Below are 22,554 nucleotides of genomic sequence, written 5' to 3' on the forward strand. Positions count from 1 at the left end.
TTGAGTGTGCGTAGATTATTTTTATTTTGTGATAGTACGTAGAGCAAAGCTTCTGGATGACTGCTCCAGTGGAATGTGTTTTATTGGACTTTGTAATTGTGCATAAAGAAATTGACAAATTGGCAAACTGGTTCAGCTCATTTCCTTTACACGTTTGCTAGACAAATAAATTTAATCCAGTCAAAGTCTAGAAAAAAGGAGCCATACCAATTGAATAGGATTCAGTAGATGTGAGCTTTCAAAGTTAGCCCATCACATTGTGTTGACTTTTCAGCAATCCCCCCTCATGCCAAGCGCAGCTGTCAATCAGAACCCTCCTGATGGGTAAGAACCTAAGCAAACCAAACGCTTCCACAACACAGTAACATGTGTAACTGTGTATCTCAAACAATCTTAGGCTCGTCATGTTGTGACACAACTCGGCGGGGATCGATGGATCTGTAGAGCTCCGGTCCATTGCTTCCATCCTGATCCTCTCTAATCTGGTTTTCAAAGTAGCTGTCTGCGTAGTTGAGGATTTGATCCAAGACCATAAACAGCAGTATGTCGGTGTTCTGATCCAGTTCCAGCTCCTCGCTGTAGTTTTTCACTGGCAGCACATAGGACAAAGGAATGCCCAGGAAATCACTCAACTGGCGGGCCTGAAACAATAGGTTGATATTTCTAGATCTCCTTCATATTACAAGATGTTTTCCTGTAATAAGGTAAATATCGACATAAAATGTTACCTTCTTCTGGATGTAAACACTGCGGTACACATTTTTCAAGTCCTTTGCCACTAGTGGACAGGCTTCATCCACTTTGGTCATCAACAAAATCTGAGGGATTCCTGGCAGGAAACAAGATTAAGAAGTTTGATGAGGTATATTTTTTATGCTTTTGTAGATTGATTACAAGAAATCAGAGCTTCATCATGGAAATGCTGGAGGAAATTTGTGTAAGCAAACGCATCCCGTTAGTAACACCTAATGCATAACATGTTAATCCTCCTCAAACGTTTCCCCATTTTCTCAAGATAGAATGAAGAAGATCAACACAAAATGATTATGTAGTGGAGGGTCAGGACTGAAAGGTTTTTAATTTTGTTGCAAATAACAATCTGAAACTCACAGTCCTGGAAGAAAACTAAAGACTTGAGACATTAGCTGAGGGTCACTTTAACATCTAAACCCCTGACCTATGCCCAGAGTTAAAGTAGGATGTGTTAGATCCAGCATGGTGATGTTTTAAAATGGCCCAGTCAAAGTCCTGACCTAAATCCAAATGATAATCAGTGGCAAGACTTGATTGAAAGTGACTTTCTATTCAGTCCAAGTGAGCCTGAGTTAATTTGCATTTTGCACTTCACGGATGTGCAATAGTTTGTGTTAGTCCAACACATAAAAACCTGGTAAAATACTTGGGGTTCTAACATGCCAAAGTGGAGGCAATGAGAAAATTTTTAAAGCACCAGGCAACTATAGCAACATGAGATGAACACTTTGAAACGTTCTTCAGTATAACATTTTCCCACTGACCAAGTTGGTTGGCCTTCTTCCGAATGGCAGTGAGCTTGTCCAGCATTTTCTGGCTGAGGAGTGACACCTTGCAGGTGTCGATGACGTACGCCACGCAGTGAATCGTGTCGTTCAGAGTCACGTGTTTCTGATAGCCTGGAGAATCTTCAAGGATTGACGAACAGCTACTAAACTGAAGAGAGCAAAGAAATGATTTGCTTTGAATAACTCATTACCCCACATCTAAATGGCTCACATAATGTGACGCTAAATGTGTTTAAAGAACCTGGTAGCGGTCCTTCATGTGCCCCTTGAAGATGCTGACTACGTCGTCAATGTTCAAGCCGGAGTCAGCGTTTTCCTCCAGCCCCATTGTGTCACAGAGGATCAGAGGAAGAGTCCCACCACGTCTTCCTGCCTTAATGTTGTAGGCGCGATACTGCAGGAGGTATAAAATGTATTATTAAATTGGTAGTCAGTTAAAAATAAACCAAACCTACTCATGTCGCCACCGTCAGCCTTCAGTTACAAGAAGTGCAACAGATCTGTGTTTCCCAGTGAATCTTGCACATTTCTTCTTTTGAATCTGACAAGATAATCTAGCAGTGAATGTTTTGCAGGTACCTGAGTGGTCACACTTGTCCCTGATGTGCCTGTGATGGCTTGGCATGTCATGTTGCCCCGAAATGCGGAGTTGATGGAGTTAAAAAAGCTCGACTTGCCGGCCCCAACGGGGCCCACCAGCAACACCCGGGCTTGATTGACTGCTTGGATTTCAGGCAGATAGTTCTGGATGCTTGTCATCAGTTGTTGCTTTCTTCTGCAAGAGAAACAACATAAAAAACAAACAAAGAGAACATAAATAATCAAGATCATGATCACTATAAATTTAAAATGGTAAAAACATTCTGCACTTTTCTCAGAATTGAGGTTTATCTATCAGTTATCGTCAATTATTATATTTACCACATCAGCGTCTGTCTTCTAACAATTTCATGAAATGAAAAGAACCACCAATATTTACAAATTAGTCTTTTCTTTTCCAGAAATGTTTAAAAATGCTCTACCTAGAAATGCTATTGCAAGAATTATGGTGAGAGAACTTCTCAGCACAATGCAACGTGGATTTGAAAATGCAATATTTGCATATTTTACAGATTTTCTTTTATGAGTTTCCACATAAAGGCATGTTGCCTTTGGTTACGTACTCAGACGTCCACTGGATGTTTCTCCAAGGTTTCTCCAGGAGATCTCCTAGACCTGTTGTAATAAAATAATACACATATTTAAACAGGTGTTTACTTTTTAGACTCGATTACATGCACACATGTAAATAACAGATACAAATGAATATAAATTGATTCAATCATCGGAGATCCTTTGTATTTTCATTAAAGAGAGTTCTTTCACGAACCTTCAACCCGATACACCTCAAACTCTGTTAGTGCCAAGTCATTCCCATGCATCTCTGCACCCTGGAAGTTGAAGCAGTCTCCTGGATTGGATTGCACTGCAGGCTTGTCCTCATGCAAGAAAACCAAGGCACCAAAGTTTGGACCGGAGCCTCCATCTGTGAAGGCATGCTTCCCACTGATACACCCCACTCTGAGTGGTTTGTCTCGCTCGCCACCGATGCTGTAAAGGAAAGCCTCCCCATCGCTGACAGCCACTCCGCTCTGGACGTAGTCCTTGGACGTGTAAGCCCCAAAGACCAACCCTGCGGCGTTGTAGGCCACAATGACAGTGGGTCCTTGCTGGTCACAGCGGCCGTGGAAGGCAGCTGCAGTGAAGCCGTGGATGCTGGCCTTGTAAAGGAGGTGGAGTCGAGCGTGGCTGAAGAGGGACAGCAGATGATTTTCCTGATGTTTGGACAGACTGGATGTGACTGCAGACATGATGGAGGAAAGGCTGGACAAAGTCACCTGAAGATGAAGGCAGAGTGGAAGAAGAGAGAGCTGCTGTCAAGTGTTACGCAATCAGATTTACAAGTTTTCATTTCTTACAGAAGCATTCATCTATCTATCTATCTATCTATCTATCTATCTATCTATCTATCTATCTATCTATCTATCTATCTATCTATCTATTGTTGAACTAAATATACTATCGATGAATCGAAACCATGTGATCACACGTGCAGAAAATCAGCCAACACAAATAATCAGACTTTACTTATTTTATTTCTTTTAGCGCTAAAAGAAAGAGACGCTTACCCTCACAGGCTTAGATGAATGTGAAGTGTTAAAACCGAATCTATACAGCATCTGCTCAAAAACGGACGATCCATTGTTTATATCTGAGACACGCCTCCAGGCCTGCTGATGTATGACGTCCCTCAGGGTCCTCCCAATGGTCCTCCGATGCTTTACTTTGACTAAAGTTAAGTTTCGTTTTTACAGAAACTTTCCATTAATACAAAAGGCTGTTGTGAAGAATCTCATGTGTCAGTGCTTCGTGTGTACATGTGTGCGTGTCTTGAGTAAGCGTCTCAACATTATCTATCTATCTATCTATCTATCTATCTATCTATCTATCTATCTATCTATCTATCTATCTATCTATCTATCTATCTATCTATCTATCTATCTATCTATCTATCTATCTATCTATCTATCTATCTATCTATCTATCTATCTATCTATCTATCTATCTATCTATCTATCTATCTATCTATCTATCTATCTATCTGTCTCTCTGTCTGTCTGTCTGTCTGTCTGTCTGTCTGTCTGTCTGTCTGTCTACCTACTTACTAACCTGCCCGCCCGTCCATCTATCTGTCTGTCTGTCCGTCCGTCCGTCTCTCTATCTGTTTATCTGTTTATCTGTCTGCACTCGTAAAACCTCTTTGTGAGCTTCTGTTTAGTTTATATCATTAAACACAAACTCAATTAATTAAAATCAACTTCTCTTCTGAAAGAACAGAATCTCGTTTGAATCAAGTAGTGAACTGGTTTTACTTTCAGTATTACTTCAAAAGTAGTTAAGTCCTACAAACCAGAAAATATACATTTCACCACTGCACTGTGGTCTGAACATGGACAAAACATTTCCTCTTTTAAATCAATTTCATTTAAAAGAGTATAAAACCTGGATGAATACTGGATGAATTGGCTCCACACATTGCTGGAGATATTTTAAGCTATTTCTTGATCAACACAGTGGTTCACATTACACACAGAAACTATATCTAAATACAATTTTTCTTAAAGGAAAATTTAGAAAACTTACTTGTAGAAAGATTCAAAGGTAAACCTCAGTGAGCTGCTGTGTGTCTCTCTATCTACAAACAAAGCCACTTCTTTTATTTTACTTCTTTCACTTTCTATGTGAGACATTGCCTTAGGCTGTGAGGCTGTAAAATACACCAACACTAACGTCAATTGTGACACACAGGAAATTTAATGTGATCTTTCCAAGCAAAACTTAAGATGTCAGTATTTAGAGTTTTTCTCAGTTGCTTTGGTGCATCTCTTAAATCACTTTTGACATTTACAAAACTGTGAATGTATTTCTGAAAGCAATTCCTATAAACTGCAAAACAGCATGGACTACCTGGAAAATTCAGTTTCTGTATTCAACTCCTTAGTTAATCTCTCAAAAGTAAATATATGTGTCATTGAACATGTCAGTGAATCAGAATGACAACTTCTTCTTTCACTGCACATATATAAGAATCAAATCGCTCAGTCGTGTTGTTAATACAGCAGTGTTACTCTGGAGGGACGTTCTGTTGTAAACTATGGCTGCAGTTTTGATGACAAGAACTGTAAATTGTAATGGTGGGAGATCAATGAAAGGAGCTGAACTAGATTTGTATTTGTCTGATCATCTCATTGTGATACAGAAAGGAAAAGATGGAACTACAGAGCATGAAGGGGGAAAAAAATAAAAAATAAAAACAGAAACGCAGGACAATCTCCTTAAGGAAAACTGTACATGCAGTGCTGTGGTGCAGACATTACATTACATTATAATTTCCATGTCTGTGGTGAGAAAAAAAATCCTCAGTGAGATTAAGAAATGAGGATTAGGGTGAGAGGAACTCCATCAGCACAAACCATAAACTGAGGGTGTTGGACTGATGGAAACTGGCATTTCTCTGTTTCTTCCTCTGTTTGCTTCCCAACTCCTCTGTCACAGTCTAACTCCACTTCTTCTTCTTCTCTCTGGCTTTTGACTCCGTCTAAATCCTCGTCCTTGCATTGTCAGAAACGTAACATTGTTTTGTGCTCTGGCATATACACAATACAGTAGATTGAGACGGTTCAATCTATGTCAGAAAACTGGTTGATCTTATGTTTCATGTATTTACCTTCGTTGGAAAAACTCAGGATTCGCCTAGGAGCAATTTACCAGTTCAAGACAGATTTTGAAAAAAAGTCCAATGGAAATGTATAGAAATATCTTTGAAAAATTTTGACGTGTTCAACCATTTTTGCATGTTTTAGACTTTATACAATGAAGTGATGTTTAAATGTTGTGGCGGTTGAGACAATTCAACAAAGACCTGTGTAACACATTTTGATCAACATGACAAAAGCAAATGAAAACGTAGGAAAAAGCAGAGAAGCATTTGCAACTTGTTAAAAGAAATACGGAAATGCTTTTAGGATGTGCACAAGTGACACAAGGATTTGAAGGTTGAACAAGTTTGAATTTGCACCAAAGCCACTGAGAAAAACAGAAACACCGGCTGATCCTCATCACTCAAACGTTTGCATTTACATGATTCTCAAGACGCAATTTTGCTTGTGCATATTTTTGTTTTATTCTTGCATTCCTACTAATGTTACAACCAAAATCCTTGCTGACATTGTCTTTTGTCGTCTACTTACAATCAGTTGGGGGTTTTTTTAAATCATAAGATCATTTTACACTTCCCCCCGGTGCTTTGCTCTTTTTATTCATGAATATCATGAAAAAAACAACATAAATTAAGTGTTTTACATATGCAGGACATACAGGAAGATAGCTAAGAAGAAACTCAAACATTTGTTTTCGAGATCTTGTTCATATAAAGTTTGTAAAGACTTTGTGTTTAATTACAAGATCATTTGATAAAACACATTCAGAGATACAGATGCATAATTCAAAATTAAGTTTCTCATAAATTATTACAATTTCAGGATGATTTATTTTCATTGCATCTACATTTGTAGAAAAAAAACAACCTTTGTCAGATCATTTAGAGAAACTTGATTTTAAAAAATGTGATGCTTCTATGCATTTGGTGGTAGCATTTTGTTTGATAGGCAAAAATGACCTGTCTGTGATTCTTCATGCTTTGGTATTTAGAAACTCATAATGTCACATGCATATTTGTGCAAAACAAAGGCAAAATAGCCACACAGAGTACAGTAAACCACACCTCACAATAACATCCACGGATTTACAGACTAGGTGTAAGAATTTTCAGAAGATAAGAACTTAAAAATAACGGATATGCAAAAGGGAAAAATTAAATCTAGCACACTATTATGGATAGGAGTGAATATCCACTCACACACACACACACAAACAAACACGCAATAACTGCTGGGTTATTTCTTCAAATACTGGACTTATGTTGTTGAGGATTGGACAAAAGTTGGATATTTTTTATTTTTATTTATTTATTTATTTTTATTAGGTATTAGATATTTTAAACTAAACATTGGGCCGAACACAGACTAAAAAGAGGTGCGTAATTCTTAACAGGCAGTCATTGACGTCTACCGTGACATAATCAAACTTCGTCAAACCTCTTCTACCGATCGAAATACAAAATGGTAAGATGATAAAAAAAAATTGTACCATTATGTTAGTGTCAGTCTATAATAATCTTAGTTGATGCTGGAGAACATGTTTGTTGAATCTTAGCCTTTTATCTGCTAGCTAGTTTTATCAGGCTAATGCTAGTTATGCTCAACGTTCGAATTGGTCATGACGTCAATAGAAACAGGCAATGTTTTATAGAGTGTTATGCACTGTTAAATGTGTAACATAATTTAACTGTCATCACACATCTCATCAGACTTTCGGGATTTTGTTGTTGCTTTCGTCCAATATGCAGAATTGATCAAAAAATTGGAAAATTTATATAATCCAGGACAACACTGAATATTTTTCTTCGTGAACTTTCCATATTCTATTCCTCCCACCATTCAAAAGCATTCGCTTTAGGTTAACTTGCTAATTCATCGTCCTCCAAATCACCCAAAACCCTTAAAGCATCCATTTTGGACAATATTTAATCGAAGATTGTTAAAATAACCAAAATTACCTAAAATAAAATGGCCTTTACACAGCTGGTTTTAGATTACAAGTTTTCTCCTGATGAAGCTGGTATGTTGCAAGTGTATATTTGCAAATTCAAGTAATGCTAATGCTGGTGCCTTTACATTTTGAATAATTTTGTCGGAAAAGAATTGTTCAATAATTGAGAGCATGTAACCGTGTTACAACTGCTTCACAAGAAAAAGCATTTTAGTCCAATTTAGGGGCAGCTGTTTTAATTTTTCTGAACAGTTGTTCCAAATTATATGGTTTATGTAAAGTTTGACAACAAAATAATAACATGTATGTAAGCAGACGTGTATGAATGGCTAACCAGAGACCTGCCTAATAGATAAAAATATTACGAATAGCATTTTCCATTTGATCACAATCGTTCTTTCAGTTCTATTTCCAGAATTACTTTCACCACATCTGCTCTTATTTACAGCCTACAAAGCTCCTAGTATCACCATTACACATGTGTGATTCAGTACTGTGCAAAATATATGTTCTAAAACATAATGCATGATATTTCCTATTTACACTTGCAATTTATCAGTTATATAATTTTTGGTAATGATAGGAATTTTTACTGGAATACAATTGTCGGACAATTCTCAATTTTACAATTGTGGCAACGCTGTTTAATCAGTAAAATCACCTAAACCCCTTGGATTAAGATATTAATACTGGCTGGTGTGTGACCCCGGGGGTCTGAAACGTGTTTATCAGAGTCTGGTTTCTTCTAAATGCGATCTCAGTAAAAAGGCAGCAGTGACAAAAACACTTTTCAAAGCAGCTACAACACAGCACAGCCCGTCTTACATCTGCTAACAGCGCTCACAACAAACACCTGGACACAAACTATACATCTGAACTCCTTGGAGATTTAAATGTTCGTTTTCAACGTACAATGCAAACTGTTAGGACCCTTTTGAATGTATCTGAATTTGGTGTTTTCATTTTTTTTTTTTTTTTGTGGATTCAGATGCTGCAAACTGTAAAGCAGATTTCCAAATTGTAATCTACAGTAACAGCTCTCATGAGACCGTCTGTGTGCGGAGAGCGACATGCATCCTTCGCAGTAGGTTTAGTCTCCTCTCCTGTTTTGAACAGGGTCATTGGTCAAAATAATCCTTTTTTTCAGTTTTCAGCTGCAAAAAGAAGCCCATAAAGCGGATATTTACCACTTACATGCAAAGGGGGAGGGCATATACCCATTACATCTGTTTCTATTTCTACCAAGCCCCCAGTTCACAGGTTTTTAATCTTACATTGAAATATCCATCCATCAGCCGTTTCGTATTCTGCATCTCAGAATTCGATCTTGCAGGCAGGAAAAGTCTCTTCTTGCATGGCGACAGTGCTGTTTGAGCCCAACACAGTGATGTTCAGCTCCCGCTGCCTGTCCAGGGTTTGCTGGTACCACTCCTGCATCGACACCGACTCAAAGGTGGGGATCACCGTCACCTAGGCAAAAAGAGACAGATAACTTCTCCCTAGTGTCTTCTCCGACTAAGAGAAAGTCATGTTAATTTTTAAAGTTGTTTTTACCTGCATGATTTCTGGCCAGGATCCCTTGCCATCCAGCATAGCATCCAGAGTTTGTCTCATTCGTTCCTCTCGCTCCGGACTGTTTCCGCTGATGATGTAGCAGGAGGAGCGGATACACCTGAAGAAGTCCACAGTGACTGTGGGAGAGGAGGCTCCAGATGGAATATAAGTCAAGTCCACATAAATACTGACTTCACCAGCAGAGGGAGCCTTAGAGTCTGACAGGAGGGAGAAGAGAAAACAGAAGAAGGTCAGAATGTTTCTCCTATCTGTTAGCTTGGTCACGTTGTGGTGTAAAAGAGGCGTCCCGTTCAAAGTGACATACTAGGAGCTGGTGATGATTTTGCTGGTGCAGAGCGAGTGCTGGAGGAAAGCGTTCGAGCGCTGGAGAGATTCCCTTTGGTGGCTCCACTTTGGCCCCCTGTTTTGATTTTCCCTGAGCCTGGTTTTTGGGGGGCATCGATAATCTGGCAACAAAAAGGTTATCGATGAAATTATCTGCCTAAGAGAAACCAACTTTGATTATGGATATTCCTGATGTTTCCAGGAAATTGTGTCAAGGTGATGTACATTTCAAAAGTTTAACACCTGCTGATGAAGACAGAAAGCTTGGTCAAAGATGATATGGAGTGTTTTGCAAAAATATTCAAATACCTGGAAGATTTTGACATTTTGTCACATCCAAGCCATAAATCCTCAGCAAGCCTATTTAAGAGATCAACATGAAGTAGCGCATAATCCAGAAATCAAGGGAAAACAATACATGCTTTACATTTGGCACAGATTTTTCAGCTCCTTTTCTATGATTCCCCTAAATAAAATACAATGCAAGCAGGTCAGAAAATAAAGTCCACTTGGGTGTAATCTAATCTCAGTTAGATTACACCCAGTGTAATCTAACAGCTCCTTTTCTATGATTCCCCTAAATAAAATACAATGCAAGCAGGTCAGAAAATAAAGTCCACTTGGGTGTAATTTAATCTCAGTTTAGGAATGACAAGAAGTCGCTTTTATTGAAAGAAAGGTACTGTGTGTGAAGGAAAACCAACGCTGTATGAAGGATAGCGTCCTGCGTTGAGGATCCTTTCTGCAGGCACAGGGAAGCTGGTCAGACTTGATGAAGGTAAATGCAGGTGATTCTCAGAAGAAAACCCTTTAGAACCTGTGCAATAATTGACACTGGAATTGGGGCTCACCTTCCAGAAGAATAAGAATCAGTCAAATGTTAGAATGACCCTGTCAAATTTAATTTCTAAATCCAATTGGGAATCTGTTGCAAGACTTGGAACTTGATGCCAAAAATTAAAAGTTCCAGGAGTGTTAATCTGGTGGATGTAAACGGTTCTAAAAAGTGTTGACTCAGATAGGCTGACTACATATGAATACCATGCTTTTCTCAGTTATACCATTCATCGTTTGCCCTCTACGTTTTGTTGCTCTATCATAAATAATCTCAATGAAATTCACTGACATTTGTGGTAGTAATGTGACAAAAAAAATCTTAGAAGTATGAATATTTTTATGAGACACTCTAAAATATCTAAAACTAGGAGACTGGTGAAGATACTCAACTTTGTCCAACAAATTTTCTACTTTGCTAATGTGACACACTCACCCCTGGAAACTTCTTTCCCCGGGTTGCAGTGTTTTTTGCTCTCTTCCCGTGAGCTTCAGAGTCAGACTGAGGAACTGGCATGGAGGTGTCAGGATGGGGAGGCAGCGGTGGACTGTCTCTGAGAGGGGCTGGCAGAGGATCTGGGGGCAAAGTCTGACTCATGTCGTGGTTACAGGGGGAGTTGGACGGGTCACTACATGAATCATCAGAGTCCGAATCCAAAACTCCATCTGCTGTGGTGGACGGGCAGTCCTCTGTGCAGACAGGGGCATTTGACTCACTAGGTGACCTGTCCTTTGGGTTGTTATTGTTGTTGCCATGGTAATTTGGGCCGCTGACTTCTCTGGAGGTGGTGCCTGAGCTTGAGTCAGGGGGTTTGAAATGCTTGAACTCACAAGGAGAAACCAAACAAAGGTCCACGTCTTCAGCCGATGCATCAAAATGGAAAGGGTTTGGTGCATCAGGTCGCCCCATCTCTGAACTCTGACCCAAAGATCTGGGAGGCTTCTTCATTGGCAAAGACATTCCCACATAATACCCTCCATTAGAGTGGGAGAGATAAACACCATCATCTCCTTCTCTCTGGCTTCCAGCGCTCGGTCCCTGTTCAAAGGACATTGACAAAGATTCATCTACTTCTGTTGACTGAGGCGAGCTCACCTCCGCTGGTAATGAGTGCGTGGTGGTGGTGGTTGTGGCTACAGACGGCGAAGGATCCGAAGAACCCTCTTTACATGTGCCCAAAGAAAGAAAACTTAGATGCTTCTCTTTGCGGTTTTCACTAGCACTTTTGGTCTTGCTAACCTCCTCCTCGCTTTGGCCAGATGACCCTTTTGCCTCGTGAGCATCAGCTGAGTGGAGGGCTTGAAGTCGGCTCAGCGTGGCTCTGTTGCACCACATGTCGTCTGGGGACAGGCAGTAGGGAGTGTGGCCTGCACTGTTGGGACGTGAGTCAGGGGACACTGGCTCTACTGTCTCCTCCTCAGTACTGTTGGGGGCCTGGTTTTCCGGAGAGGAGCGCGAGGGAGGGGAGTGCTTCAAAGCCCCATCCAGCAGTGTGTACTCGGTTGGGGTTGTGTCCTGCTGGACTGTGTGATCATTTTTGTAAGATTTGTTTAAAGGAGATGGGAATCCTACAACCTTTGCATGTTTACTAGATTTGACAGACTCATCTGGATGGTTTTGTTGGCTGTCTGCTTCTGCTTTCCCACTCCTCCCAGGGATATTTTGCACTAAACTGTCACCACACTCCACTTTTGTTATTTCCAAATCCCCTGCTGCTTCCTGTACAAACCTTTCACCAGCCTTATTGCATGCATCTTCACAAAAGGCTGCAGTTTCCAATTGGGCTGCTTCCAGTTCGCTTTCCTCCTTGAGCTTGAGAAAATCAGCCGTCATGTCCTCCGGGGTGGACATCTTGGAGCCGTGCTGCTTCTCCTGAGCTTCAGTCTCCTTCTTGTGATCTCGATCATCAGTACCAGGGCAATCTGGCTCTGGGATTTTTGACAAAGACCCTCGTTTTTGTTCTGTTCTGTTATTATTTGCATGAACTTTCTTGTCATTGATTGCTTCATTTGCTGATGACTTTTGAGATTTCTTCTCTCCTGTTTTGTCATTTCTTGCATCCTTTTTTGGTTTTGTTTTATTATCCTTCTTGGTTTTAAATGGGATTCCTTCTCTTTTTATCTGTTCAGTCCTTTTAACACTGTTTTCCTCTTTATTGCCAGTCTTCTCCTCTTTTTTTCCATCCTTCCCTAACCCTTTCTTTAAAGTATTCTTCTCTGATAGTGATGGTTTACGTTTTATGCCCACCTCCTTGATTTTAGCTTTATCAGTATCTTTAGTTCCACTTAATGTCTTTATCTTTTCTTTCACTAATGAATCCTTTCCTTCTTCTCTAGCTCCTCGTTCTTTCCCTTGCTTGGCTGTTCCCTCTTTCCCTATTGACCGGCTACTGTCCACGCTCTCTGTCCTCTTGGCCTTCCTGTCCTCCCCCTGTCTTTCGAGGTCTCCGGTAGTTACTGTTGGCTTCTGAAGGAAGTCCAATCCTTTGAGCTTCTCCAGCCCCTGCAGCAGTTTTGCCTGTGGAGTTGCGCCAGGGAACAGCACTCTGACCACCTTCTCTTGTGGACACGCTGGATGCCACACGAGCAGGGCAGAGACTGAGACCAACGCGGTGAGAGGGAGACTCTGTGACAGTGACGAGACTCCGTCAGGCCAGTTCTGTATGAACGTCTCATATTCCTGGCTGCTCTTGCCTGGTGTGAGTATGTACAAATCCAGCTGTCCCACTCCCATCTTTTGAAACAAGGTGAGCGGCTTCACGGGGACTCCTTGTGGCCGAAATAGCGGTTGTGGTCTGATGTCTAACTTCTTCAAGAGCTGTAAAGTTATGGCGGCCTGCTGTGTACTCTTCAGCACATTGTCTGCAACTTAAAGGGAAAGATTGACAACTTGTGTTACTTTGCTTTCTGTTGTTAAGAAAGATTTTGTAGTTTGCTTATTTACACAACTCACAAGAATGTTGTTCCACCTGCAACCTGCTGGGGGCGTTGAAGAAAACAACTCCTAGCTCTGGAGAGATAAGCCTCTTTGACAAGTCATCTGTGCAAACAGAAAATAAAACATTAAAATATGGATTATGCAACGCAGTGTGTACAGTTCAAGTCATAAGTTTACATACAATTATTATAAATGTTTGTTTTCATTTTTAGCATTTGGTAATCCATTGGGGGGGAAGGGGAAAATGATGATGCTTCAAACAACATGAATGCACTTTACAGACACCAATTAGGTGCACAAGTTAAAAACGATTGCGTATTTAATCCAAATGTATACATATACATACATGCCTTCGAAACTTCATACTTTTGGTGCCGATCATTAATATCTCGGCTAATTCTGGCTGGATCTGGATCCAGTGTTCATTTGGTTAGTTTTTGAGTCACAGATCCCACTTCTACTAATATTCAGAATAATTTTCAGCAGGACTGAAGTTGGTTCCAGTCAAGAAGCTTAATACTTGTTTTTTTATATATATATATATCCAAAAACCACTTTTGCGGTCTTTTTAAAAAAATTATTATCTTTTATTTATTGCTGTCATGTTGGAAATTCATTTCAAACACATGACCCAAATTGTCCAAAAATGTTTAGAAATATCCAAGGAAACATTAAAGCATCCTATAATAATCTGTAAGATGGTGGAGGAGTCGCACAAAAAAGTGCTAAGGAACATTTTATATAACATTAGTAGTGATCTGTGTACATATGTGAGCTCGCATATGTACTTAGGAAATTGTCTGAATTACAAAAAATGCACAATATATTCAAACTTGTGCACTTATTTCTTGTTTTTAAGACAAAAACAAACCTCTTTGCAGCGCTGAGAAGGCTCTCGTACCTTTAACATCATGGCTCAGCTCCTTCTCAGCCACCTTCCTTTCTAGGAAGGAAACGGCACCGGGGAGGTTCTCTGTGCCCACGTGGGTCAACAGAACCGCATCGACTCTGTCCAGGTGGCGGACCAGCTTCCAGAAACAGGCCTGAGAGTCAGAGCCTCCGTCCACCAGCACGGTGAACCCGTTGACCGCGAAGAAAGCGCAGTCGCCGCGCCCGGCGGGGAACACGTAGCAGCAGGGGCGGGACAGCTTGAGGAACCCCACGGTGGTGGGAGGTGGCAGGAGGTCGAAGGCGGACGCGGGGCAGATGGTGCCAGAGATGAGTGATGTGAATTCCCCCAGAGACTCCATGGCCGGCAGCACCTCCGCGGGGTTGATTCGCAGCGCCAGGGGACCCTGCAGGGGTGGATTTCCCAGGAGGATCTTTCTCCAGTGTCCGATGTTGGGACAACTGAGGGTCAAATTGATCTTGGTGGGGCAGGAGGTGGAGCTCTCCTGATCTGGGAACTGAAGAAAGACTCCTCTTTAGTGTAAATGCAATGTTTTGTTTTGAAAAAAAATAAAATAAAGTAAAATAAAATAAATCACAAGAGCTGCCCAAATTGTATCAGTTTCTTCCAATAAAATGCTTTTCTTGAGTTCACACCAATCTAAAATGCTTATTTTTGGAATGTGGACAACCAGCATCTTGAGAAGCTTAAATCATGAGCTTTGTATTAGAAAAAACTATTAGAAATACACAAACCTGCACCCAAAATACTGTAAGTTAATAGAGCTTTGTTCTTTAAATGCTGATATATTTAGCCAATAAAGAACATTTTTTAACAAATAATCAGAGAATAAAAAAGTATTCATGTCATGCAAAGAATGTCAGGAAAATTAACAAGATACAAATATTTGGTTTATTTTCCCCCTTGCTATGTTTAATTTCTAATCCTCCTTTTAAAAAAAAAAAAAAAAAAAGCACAGTTTGGCCGGCAAACATTTGTAAATGACATATTAAGTCCCCTAAGTGAAACATTTAGAGAAAATCCGGAGGGATGGTGACGCTGCACCTGCTCTGTTATTAATCGTCTGAGGTGGTCAGGAGAAAAGTGTCCTCTGTGAAACAGCAGCTCTCCGCTTTCCTCCACACTCAGGCCAGCCAAGATCAGCAGCTTATGAGCAGATTCTCTGGACAGCAGGGCGAACACCTGACAGGGAAACAGAGAGGGGAAAAAAATCTGGTGTTTTAGCCAGGTCACTCATCAGAAAATGTCAAAAGAGAGCATGTAAAAGAGATCAATACATCTTTGGCAGAATGTTTATCATATATTCATATATATTAAGCTGATTGAGGTTTTCCTCAACAAACACTCCAGGTCAGTTTAGTGTGAAACAAAGGTTAAATATCTAGAGGGTTTGTTTCCGTTCTATAGACCTTGGGAATCGAATCCACATACTCGCTTCAAAACGCATCAGTCAGAAATAGATACACATGACATTCACTGCTTATCCTTCATAATGTAAAGACAGCAGTCCTGCTCCGTTTCAGACCGAATCCTGAGCTTTCAATCAACATACAACTTTTTTTTTTTTACCTCTGAGTGAGCCAGTTCCTGAGATGGACTGATCAGCACTTGTGTGTCCAACACTTTGGTACAGTGGCGAAGACACTTCTGCCCTGGAGAGGCACAGAGAGACAGAGAGAGAGAGAGAGAGAGAGAGATTGCACGCAAACAGAGAAGGACACAGAGAGAAACACGAGAGTCAGAGCTGGGAAACACGCCGATGGATCTGAGCAGGGAGCCGGAAAAAAAAAAAGTCAAAGAGAAAGTGAAGTGTGATAATCAGACGGGTGATTGAAACAGAACAAGAGGAAGGAAGAGGATGAGAACAGCTGAGTCAGATGGCTGTCTGAGGACGGCGTGCCAGCAGTGGAAATCCAGTCTGAAGGGAACTGGCTCAGCCTCTGAAATCTGAGTTTGGCACGAAAATCCTGGCTTTACTAAGAACACGTCCCTTTTTTGATCTTGTGCCACAGTGATGTTTTATGGCGCTGTCTGGACAAGCAGACATGTGCAGGAGATTTGAGTCATCAGTGTTTTGTTTCTAAGCAGTCAGACTCCCTGTGATCATTTAAAGTGTTCTTGATCAGTAGATGTTCTTTCTTAAGATTCTTTAAAAGTCTTCAATCATTTCCAGTCCAGAAGACTTCTGTTTCCTTTTCAGAGGAAAGTCATCTTTGTTTTCACTGCACTGTTCTGTACAATTTCAACAGGTCATTGCTATAAATCAGGAGACAAGCCAACGTTGCATTTACGTAAAGTAAAAACAACTTTACAAACGCTCATTTTTTTATATACCGTACATATTTAGTTATTTGCAAAGAAAATAAAAAATCCTTACAAATAAAATTCTATTTTAGGCCTTCAACCTTAAAATTTGGCACAGAGCAGATGATCTACACAAGGAAGATGCCATTTTTGGACTTCTCTGGTTTCCATTGGACATCCTTTCTACATGTCCTCTAAATCTGCTGAAAATTGTTTTTTTGTTGTTGATTTTTTTAGGGGGGGGGGGTCCGGCTACTTCTCTTTTTTAAAAGTTATTCTCCCTTCTTTCTTTTCAGAATACACTGCAGACCAGGCAGATGGTGTGTGTTTCTTTACTAACTTCTCCATGGAGAATAACATCACACCTGTGAATCTCTGGTTTGTTTTGCAGTTTTTCCATAATTTTACTAATAAAAGGAAACAGTTTATGTTCTGTAACAACGTGCCTAAGCATACATTTTAATTGGTCATGGCAATTCTCTTGCTTGTAAGCGTGACTCTGGCTCATTTCTGGAGTGAAAACAAAGCTAAAGAAGCATTTCCACCAGCCTTTCTTCCAGAGCAACAAAGCTGCTGGATTCAGCTACGTATTTACAGTAAACGCATGAGAGCCTTATTGATCCCCTCATCCAACGTTTGGCAAGAAAGCCACTGAACGCATTTCCAACAATGCAATCCCTGCACTTTCCGTTTGCTGCATTTCTCCCGAAGATAGGCGCATCTCTGAAAAACAAAAGTCTATTCGCGACTACGTCCACTCCAAGCAATCAGCTGTTCATGACTGCGCATCTTAAGAAGCTCTGAAACCTAAACACAGACAACGTGTTTGCACAACTGGTTGCAGGTTCCTATTGTTTTCCATCCTGAGGTTACACCCACGTCTAACAATTGGTAAAGCTGCTTCTCACTTTCCTTCCTTCCTTCCTTCCTGAAATGGCTGGACTGGTGCCCGACCAACACTTTGAGTGCATTTGGAGTCTCTGGCCATGAAGGACCTGATTTGGTTTTCAAGAAAAGCTTCTTACCTGCACCTTTAAAAGACGCCGTGTGATGAGAGAGGAACTCTTGCAGGAAGAGATCCAGGTTGCAGGATTTTAGGTCCACGTCCCATGACCGAATACCTGAAGGCATACAAAAAATAACTTGACTAAAAAAAATACTTTTCTTTTTTTTTTTTATGTCTCTAATTTCCAGTTAGAGACATTCCACAATTTTACTGTATAAATACAGTAAAATCTGTATTTATATTGTAAATTAGAGACTTTTTTTCATTTGTTTTTTTACAGTGCAACTGGTACATCCTTTTAAGGACTAAAAAGATAATGAGATTATTGTGGGAAAGATTCATTTTAAAATTTATTTTAATGAAATATACAAAAAAATTAAAATATCAACTTACAACTCCGCTCTAATAAAGAGTAAATTGGCAGAATCCAAAACTCTCACAGATAAATTTGTGCTACTCATTAAAAAATAAAAGTTTAAAGGATTATACATTTGTGAATACATTTAAAGTGTAGTGCATTTTGTGAAAATAATTCCCAAGTCAAACAACAAAATCTAATTGCATTAAAGATATAATTTACTGTTGAGGTCCTTTACAATCTTTTCAACTACGCTCATAAAAAGTTGATAGCTTAGAGAAAGCTGCTTTCATCAAGCACTGATGAAATGTTAATTGGCCCAGTTAAAGTCCAAAGTGGCTCTCAGTCATCATTTATTTCCAGCTCTAGCACGTTTTTCATCCAGATGCATCAGTAAACGAGCATTAAACGGGACGCAGCGCTGTAATCTGCTGTATTCACATATGATGCTGGTCATAAATACCCAAACGGTTAATGAAACGTCGATCACAAGAGGCTGGATGTCCCTGCTACATTTCCCCTAAAGCTCGTCCTTACATAACGGCGAAAAGAGACGAACCCATCGCTCCTGACTGCTTTTAATTAAAAGCCACCCGGAGGGGAGAGGAGGATGCTGATGGTGGCGGATCGCCAGATGACGCATCCTCGGTCCTCAGGGTGGATAAAATTACAGAAACCCTGCAAAGAGGTCCCGCTGTCATCCCTAGTGAAGATTCACGGGACTAGATTTTGTGTAGCCTATGTCTTGTATTAAAAAAAAGAAGAAGAAACGTAGAAGAAAGGGGTGGGAGAAAAAAAAACGCATTGAGCTGCGGTGACATAAATATCTGCACCCACCTCGCTCGATCTCCTTCCGGATGTGCTCCGTCTGTCTGTGGCGGGCCGTCCGTCCGATGACAGCCAGCAGGGAGTATTTGTGGGGGCAGAAGTCCAGGGTTGCGGTCTTCGGCTCCTCCTGGACCTCCCTCTCCAACACCCGGGCGGACGCCATGTTGGGTGTGATGTCATTGAGGAAGTCGGACAGCACAGCGCCTGTTATGACAGGGATCTGACGGCTGCTGTGCTGGAATGCTGCTGTGTGGATGCTCAATAGATCAATAGCATTTTTTTTTTTCACACTTTCGGACCTCCGAAATTTTAGCACCGCGTTATTTATCTTCCATAGCAAACGCTTGGGAGACGTGCGGCACATTGACTGTGCTTGTGCCCCTGTTTACAACTCTGGAAGTCCATAACATTATATCATTTATTGTGTCATATGTGCAAAATAAACACGTCTCCTTGATTTTTGAAAGTTAGTTTATTGTTCTTGACTCTTACAAATAGGCTATATTTATAAACTGACTGTAAGCTTTATGTTCCACAATGATGGCATAAATTAGGAGAAAATAGCGTCAGAAAGTTTTTTTCTCACATTCAAACATATATAACTGTTTGATTTTTTTTTTCATGAAAATCAAAATGGGCATATGAAAAGAAACATTGCCCTGATGTCCTATCACATCTTACATTCATCACTTCACCAGTACATGTCACAATTGTGGCCCTTTCAGGCCCTAACTTTACAGACTTACTGTTTCTGCACAAATTGTCCTTATCAATTTACTCATAGTCTATTTATGTGAACATTTAACTTTAATTGTAGTGAGTATACGCACCAACTGGTGTGATCAAGGGTCATAATCTCCAGAACCAGCCCAAAGAGCACTTTACTTTTTATAAATAACATAGATATCAAAATGTCGCATTTGTTTAATAGTACATTAAACATTAATTGATGGATTGGTATTAAACCATAAGAGTTATTGGGACTACAATAGACAATTTATTCTCTGCTGTTCAAATTCCACTAAGGTCAGCTGGCTCAAAATAAAAGGAAAGAGGGTAAAAGTCAAAGACATGAATTATCTGTAGATTTTGAACAATTTGTGACTGCCGTGGATATTTTCACAATGCACTGAATACTAGCTGCAAAGAAAAGCAAACCTTGGAGTAACAGTCGCAGTACATCGGTGCAACATGGCTGAAATAGAAAGTGGATGGAACAAAAATGACTACGTATGAAAAAGAAAATGGCAAAAGGGAAAATTGACCCGAAGTCATCTGTCGCCTTTGCGTTTCTGCCTCTTCTTTACAAGCATTTGAGGACGTAGAAGTTACAGGCAGTCCCCCGGGGACAGCTGCACAGGGTGCCGATGCGTGCGCCTTTACGCACGGCGCACGGCTCCCCTGCATCACACTGCACAGATAAAACAAGAGAGTTAATGGCAGATACGTGCACACAGGGGCTTTGTATAGACTATGAGTGACACGTTGAGTTTGTGTTTGAAACTAAAAGCATGGCGTCCAATTAGAGGTGGGTTGTAGTTTTCCAAAAACTGAAGAAGAAAAAATGTGACATAACCTAACACTACGATCACAACTCTTTTTTTTTACATTCACTTTATGTCAAACTACGTAAACTTTGGCTTGTGTGACACTTCAAAAAGAAAGCGGGGAAATTTAAAAAAGGGAAATAAAATGAAAGCTGTTGTTCAGGTTGTTGTTTGTGCTCAGCTTGCTTACTGAGGGTAACCAGCCGAGCTTCTTCTCCAGGGGCATTTCTTTGTTTCTCAGCTTTTCTAGAACTTCTTGCAAAGCATCAATCTGAAAGGGAAAACATATTTTAAAAAACTAAGAAAGCTCCAGCTTGGCATTTAAAATGTGGATGAATGCTAGCAATCTCTTACCAGGTCTTTCTCCTGCTGGGTTTTCAGGGTGAAGTCCACGGAGCGTGTCTCCAGCGAGGACTCCTCGGCTCGGGACGTCCGCAGGTAGGCGCAGCAGGTGGCCGTGAGGAGGAAGAGGAGGGTCCGGACGCTGACCATGGTGCTGAAATACAAGCCAGAGGAGTATTTCTCAGAGGAGAGTGGAGAGATATATTTGCGAAGAACGTCCCACCAACACGGCCCCCTTTTTATATATGCTTCACGGGGAATGGTGACATCAGCCAGCCTCTGAAATATTAATCTAAACTTTGGCTTGTGTGACACTGATCTTAAACTTTTTGATCTTTGGAAAGGATTTAACCAGCTGAAATGTATTTGCCCTTGAAATTCACAAATTCAAATTGTGTGTATTTTTCTCATCTTTGCGGCTTTCTCAACAAACATGCTTTTAATTTTAGCTGGATATTGTCAGATTAAATGAAAGTCAATAAAAAGAAATACTCTTTCCAAAATCCCCATTGTTACATTAGGACATTAGTGGCTTTAAACCAACTATTTGACTCACTCATGAGTCACGTTGATGTGCCAAAGACTTGAGGCTCTTGTGAATGTGTCAACTCATCCATCATAGCAGCACAAAGAACAATTGTTCGACTAATTCTGAAAGTGTCAACTCTAAATTAAGTCGTTGAACAGTTTGGATCTATCAGAGATGAATTGTTCACGAGCACAGACCATCTTTCATCTATAATTCAACAGTGTTCCTGCCTGTCCATCTTCCGATGTTTTCACTTTTCAATGCAGCCTTAATCAGACCTCAAATTAACCTGCTCTGACACCAATCTGTAATCAAGATTTCATTTCCTCCTTCACGGATGACCTTCACCCCACCACCTTACGCTCATTCAAAGGAAATGGACGTGGGCAAATGTGAGGTAGACAGACGTATGTTTGCTCATTCAAGCCATGTCGAAGACCTTTCACTCTCATTACACCTAACAGGCCACCAAACGGAACAAAACTTCCTTCACTGGCTAATGAAAAATATTAATTAGAACGTAAATCCTCTAATGTTCTTGTCTGTCTGTCTATCTTGTCGGAGAAAATTGTTGTAAGTGGCCCCTCAGACCAGTAGGGGGCAGCAGCATATCCTGAAAATCGGAAGCAAGCGACACAACCGGAAGTTTATAATCCAGCAGTTTAGCTTTGTGAGCTAATCCTTTTTAGCATCCTTTGGTTTTGTCTTTGCGTTGTATTACAACCAAAAGCAACAATGTCCGAAAGAAAAGTCTTGAATGTAAGTCATTAAAAGAGAATATTCTCTTTTAACTTTAAGGATATATCTGCATCTTGGAAGAATTACAGAGGGTTAACGTTAGCAGTGATGCTAAGTGCTGTGTTTGAAACTTTTACGCTTTCTAAGTTGTTTTGTTATTATTGATATGTATACGTTGAGGTTTTAAATCACATAACTGTTAGTTATTGATCAGTTATTGCGTGCACTCAACGGTAAACGTTGCTCCAATATTCTACGTTTCTCAGAAATACTACCCTCCGGACTTCGATCCTGCCAAAATCCCAAAACTTAAACTCCCGAAAGATCGTCAGTATGTGGTCAGATTGATGGCTCCGTTCAATATGAGGTATGTTTGTTTATTCTAATAGCTAAATTGGGGGAAAGAAGCTTATTTGCTCTGTTTGTCCGCTCTAAAACGTCGCAGCATCATTTCAGGTATGCTAAGGATGACTGTGCAGATGATATTTCTATTATTCCTATGTTGTATTAAAAGAGAAGTATTGATTTAAAGGGGAGTGGTGCTTTAATTATTCTTCATTTCTTAACCAT

The 22,554-nt window shown here is 40.3% G+C and overlaps 4 protein-coding genes and 1 long non-coding RNA gene across 12 annotated transcripts in view; 2 read left to right on the forward strand and 3 right to left on the reverse strand.

Moving 5' to 3' along the window:
• On the reverse strand, positions 1-9,104 carry LOC122846242 (interferon-induced protein 44-like). Of its 3 annotated transcripts, none has more exons than XM_044143063.1 (8): positions 4,731-4,805; positions 2,911-3,425; positions 2,705-2,756; positions 2,121-2,316; positions 1,783-1,935; positions 1,518-1,689; positions 729-829; positions 1-641 (listed from the first exon to the last, which is right to left on the reverse strand). In XM_044143063.1, exons 2-8 carry the CDS (start codon positions 3,389-3,391, stop codon positions 384-386), a joined length of 1,413 nt encoding a protein of 470 aa, XP_043998998.1. In that variant the 5' UTR covers positions 3,392-3,425; positions 4,731-4,805; the 3' UTR covers positions 1-383. The 3 variants fall into 3 exon arrangements, with proteins under 3 accessions (XP_043998998.1, XP_043998999.1, XP_043999000.1); XM_044143064.1 differs by lacking the exon at positions 4,731-4,805 and adding an exon at positions 9,026-9,104 and having other exon boundaries at positions 13-641; positions 2,911-3,418; XM_044143065.1 differs by having other exon boundaries at positions 13-641; positions 2,911-3,418; positions 4,725-4,779.
• On the reverse strand, positions 8,706-19,007 carry LOC122846241 (microtubule-associated protein 1S-like). Of its 3 annotated transcripts, XM_044143060.1 has the most exons (11): positions 18,838-19,007; positions 17,662-17,757; positions 15,902-15,984; positions 15,377-15,514; positions 14,324-14,828; positions 13,438-13,524; positions 10,921-13,352; positions 10,355-10,501; positions 9,631-9,772; positions 9,306-9,523; positions 8,706-9,221 (listed from the first exon to the last, which is right to left on the reverse strand). In XM_044143060.1, the coding sequence occupies exons 1-11, from the start codon at positions 18,989-18,991 to the stop codon at positions 9,066-9,068; spliced, it is 4,158 nt and encodes a 1,385-aa protein (XP_043998995.1). In that variant the 5' UTR covers positions 18,992-19,007; the 3' UTR covers positions 8,706-9,065. The 3 variants fall into 3 exon arrangements, with proteins under 3 accessions (XP_043998995.1, XP_043998996.1, XP_043998997.1); XM_044143061.1 differs by lacking the exon at positions 10,355-10,501 and having other exon boundaries at positions 8,714-9,221; positions 18,838-19,003; XM_044143062.1 differs by lacking the exons at positions 8,706-9,221; positions 9,306-9,523 and adding an exon at positions 9,960-10,010 and having other exon boundaries at positions 9,639-9,772; positions 18,838-19,003.
• LOC122846248 lies at positions 9,468-20,837 on the forward strand. Its single transcript, XR_006373210.1, has 3 exons — positions 9,468-9,555; positions 16,933-17,014; positions 20,757-20,837. It is a non-coding gene; the product is annotated as an uncharacterized LOC122846248 (long non-coding RNA).
• Positions 19,282-22,554, reverse strand: part of LOC122846247 (cocaine- and amphetamine-regulated transcript protein-like) — a 13,619-nt gene continuing 10,346 nt past the window's right edge. The window contains exons 1-4 of one of the 3 annotated variants that reach the window (XM_044143076.1): positions 22,217-22,233; positions 20,730-20,871; positions 20,566-20,646; positions 19,282-20,239 (exon numbers count right to left, since the gene is read on the reverse strand). In XM_044143076.1, the coding sequence (XP_043999011.1) occupies positions 20,132-20,239; positions 20,566-20,646; positions 20,730-20,867 (327 nt within the window). In that variant the 5' untranslated portion in view covers positions 20,868-20,871; positions 22,217-22,233 and the 3' untranslated portion in view covers positions 19,282-20,131. Of the gene's footprint in view, positions 20,240-20,565; positions 20,647-20,729; positions 20,872-21,273; positions 21,406-22,216; positions 22,234-22,554 lie in introns of those variants that run through there. The other 2 variants (XM_044143075.1, XM_044143074.1) reach the window with 2 other exon arrangements.
• yju2 (YJU2 splicing factor homolog) overlaps positions 21,603-22,554 on the forward strand; it is a 3,463-nt gene continuing 2,511 nt past the window's right edge. Inside the window, exons 1-2 of one of the 2 annotated variants that reach the window (XM_044143069.1) lie at positions 21,603-22,005; positions 22,251-22,351. In XM_044143069.1, coding sequence (XP_043999004.1) covers positions 21,982-22,005; positions 22,251-22,351 — 125 coding nt within the window. In that variant the 5' untranslated portion in view covers positions 21,603-21,981. Of the gene's footprint in view, positions 22,006-22,250; positions 22,352-22,554 lie in introns of those variants that run through there. The other variant, XM_044143070.1, reaches the window with a different exon arrangement.

The sequence above is a fragment of the Gambusia affinis genome, linkage group LG16 (assembly GCF_019740435.1).
Source record: "Gambusia affinis linkage group LG16, SWU_Gaff_1.0, whole genome shotgun sequence".
NCBI classification, from domain to species: domain Eukaryota; kingdom Metazoa; phylum Chordata; class Actinopteri; order Cyprinodontiformes; family Poeciliidae; genus Gambusia; species Gambusia affinis.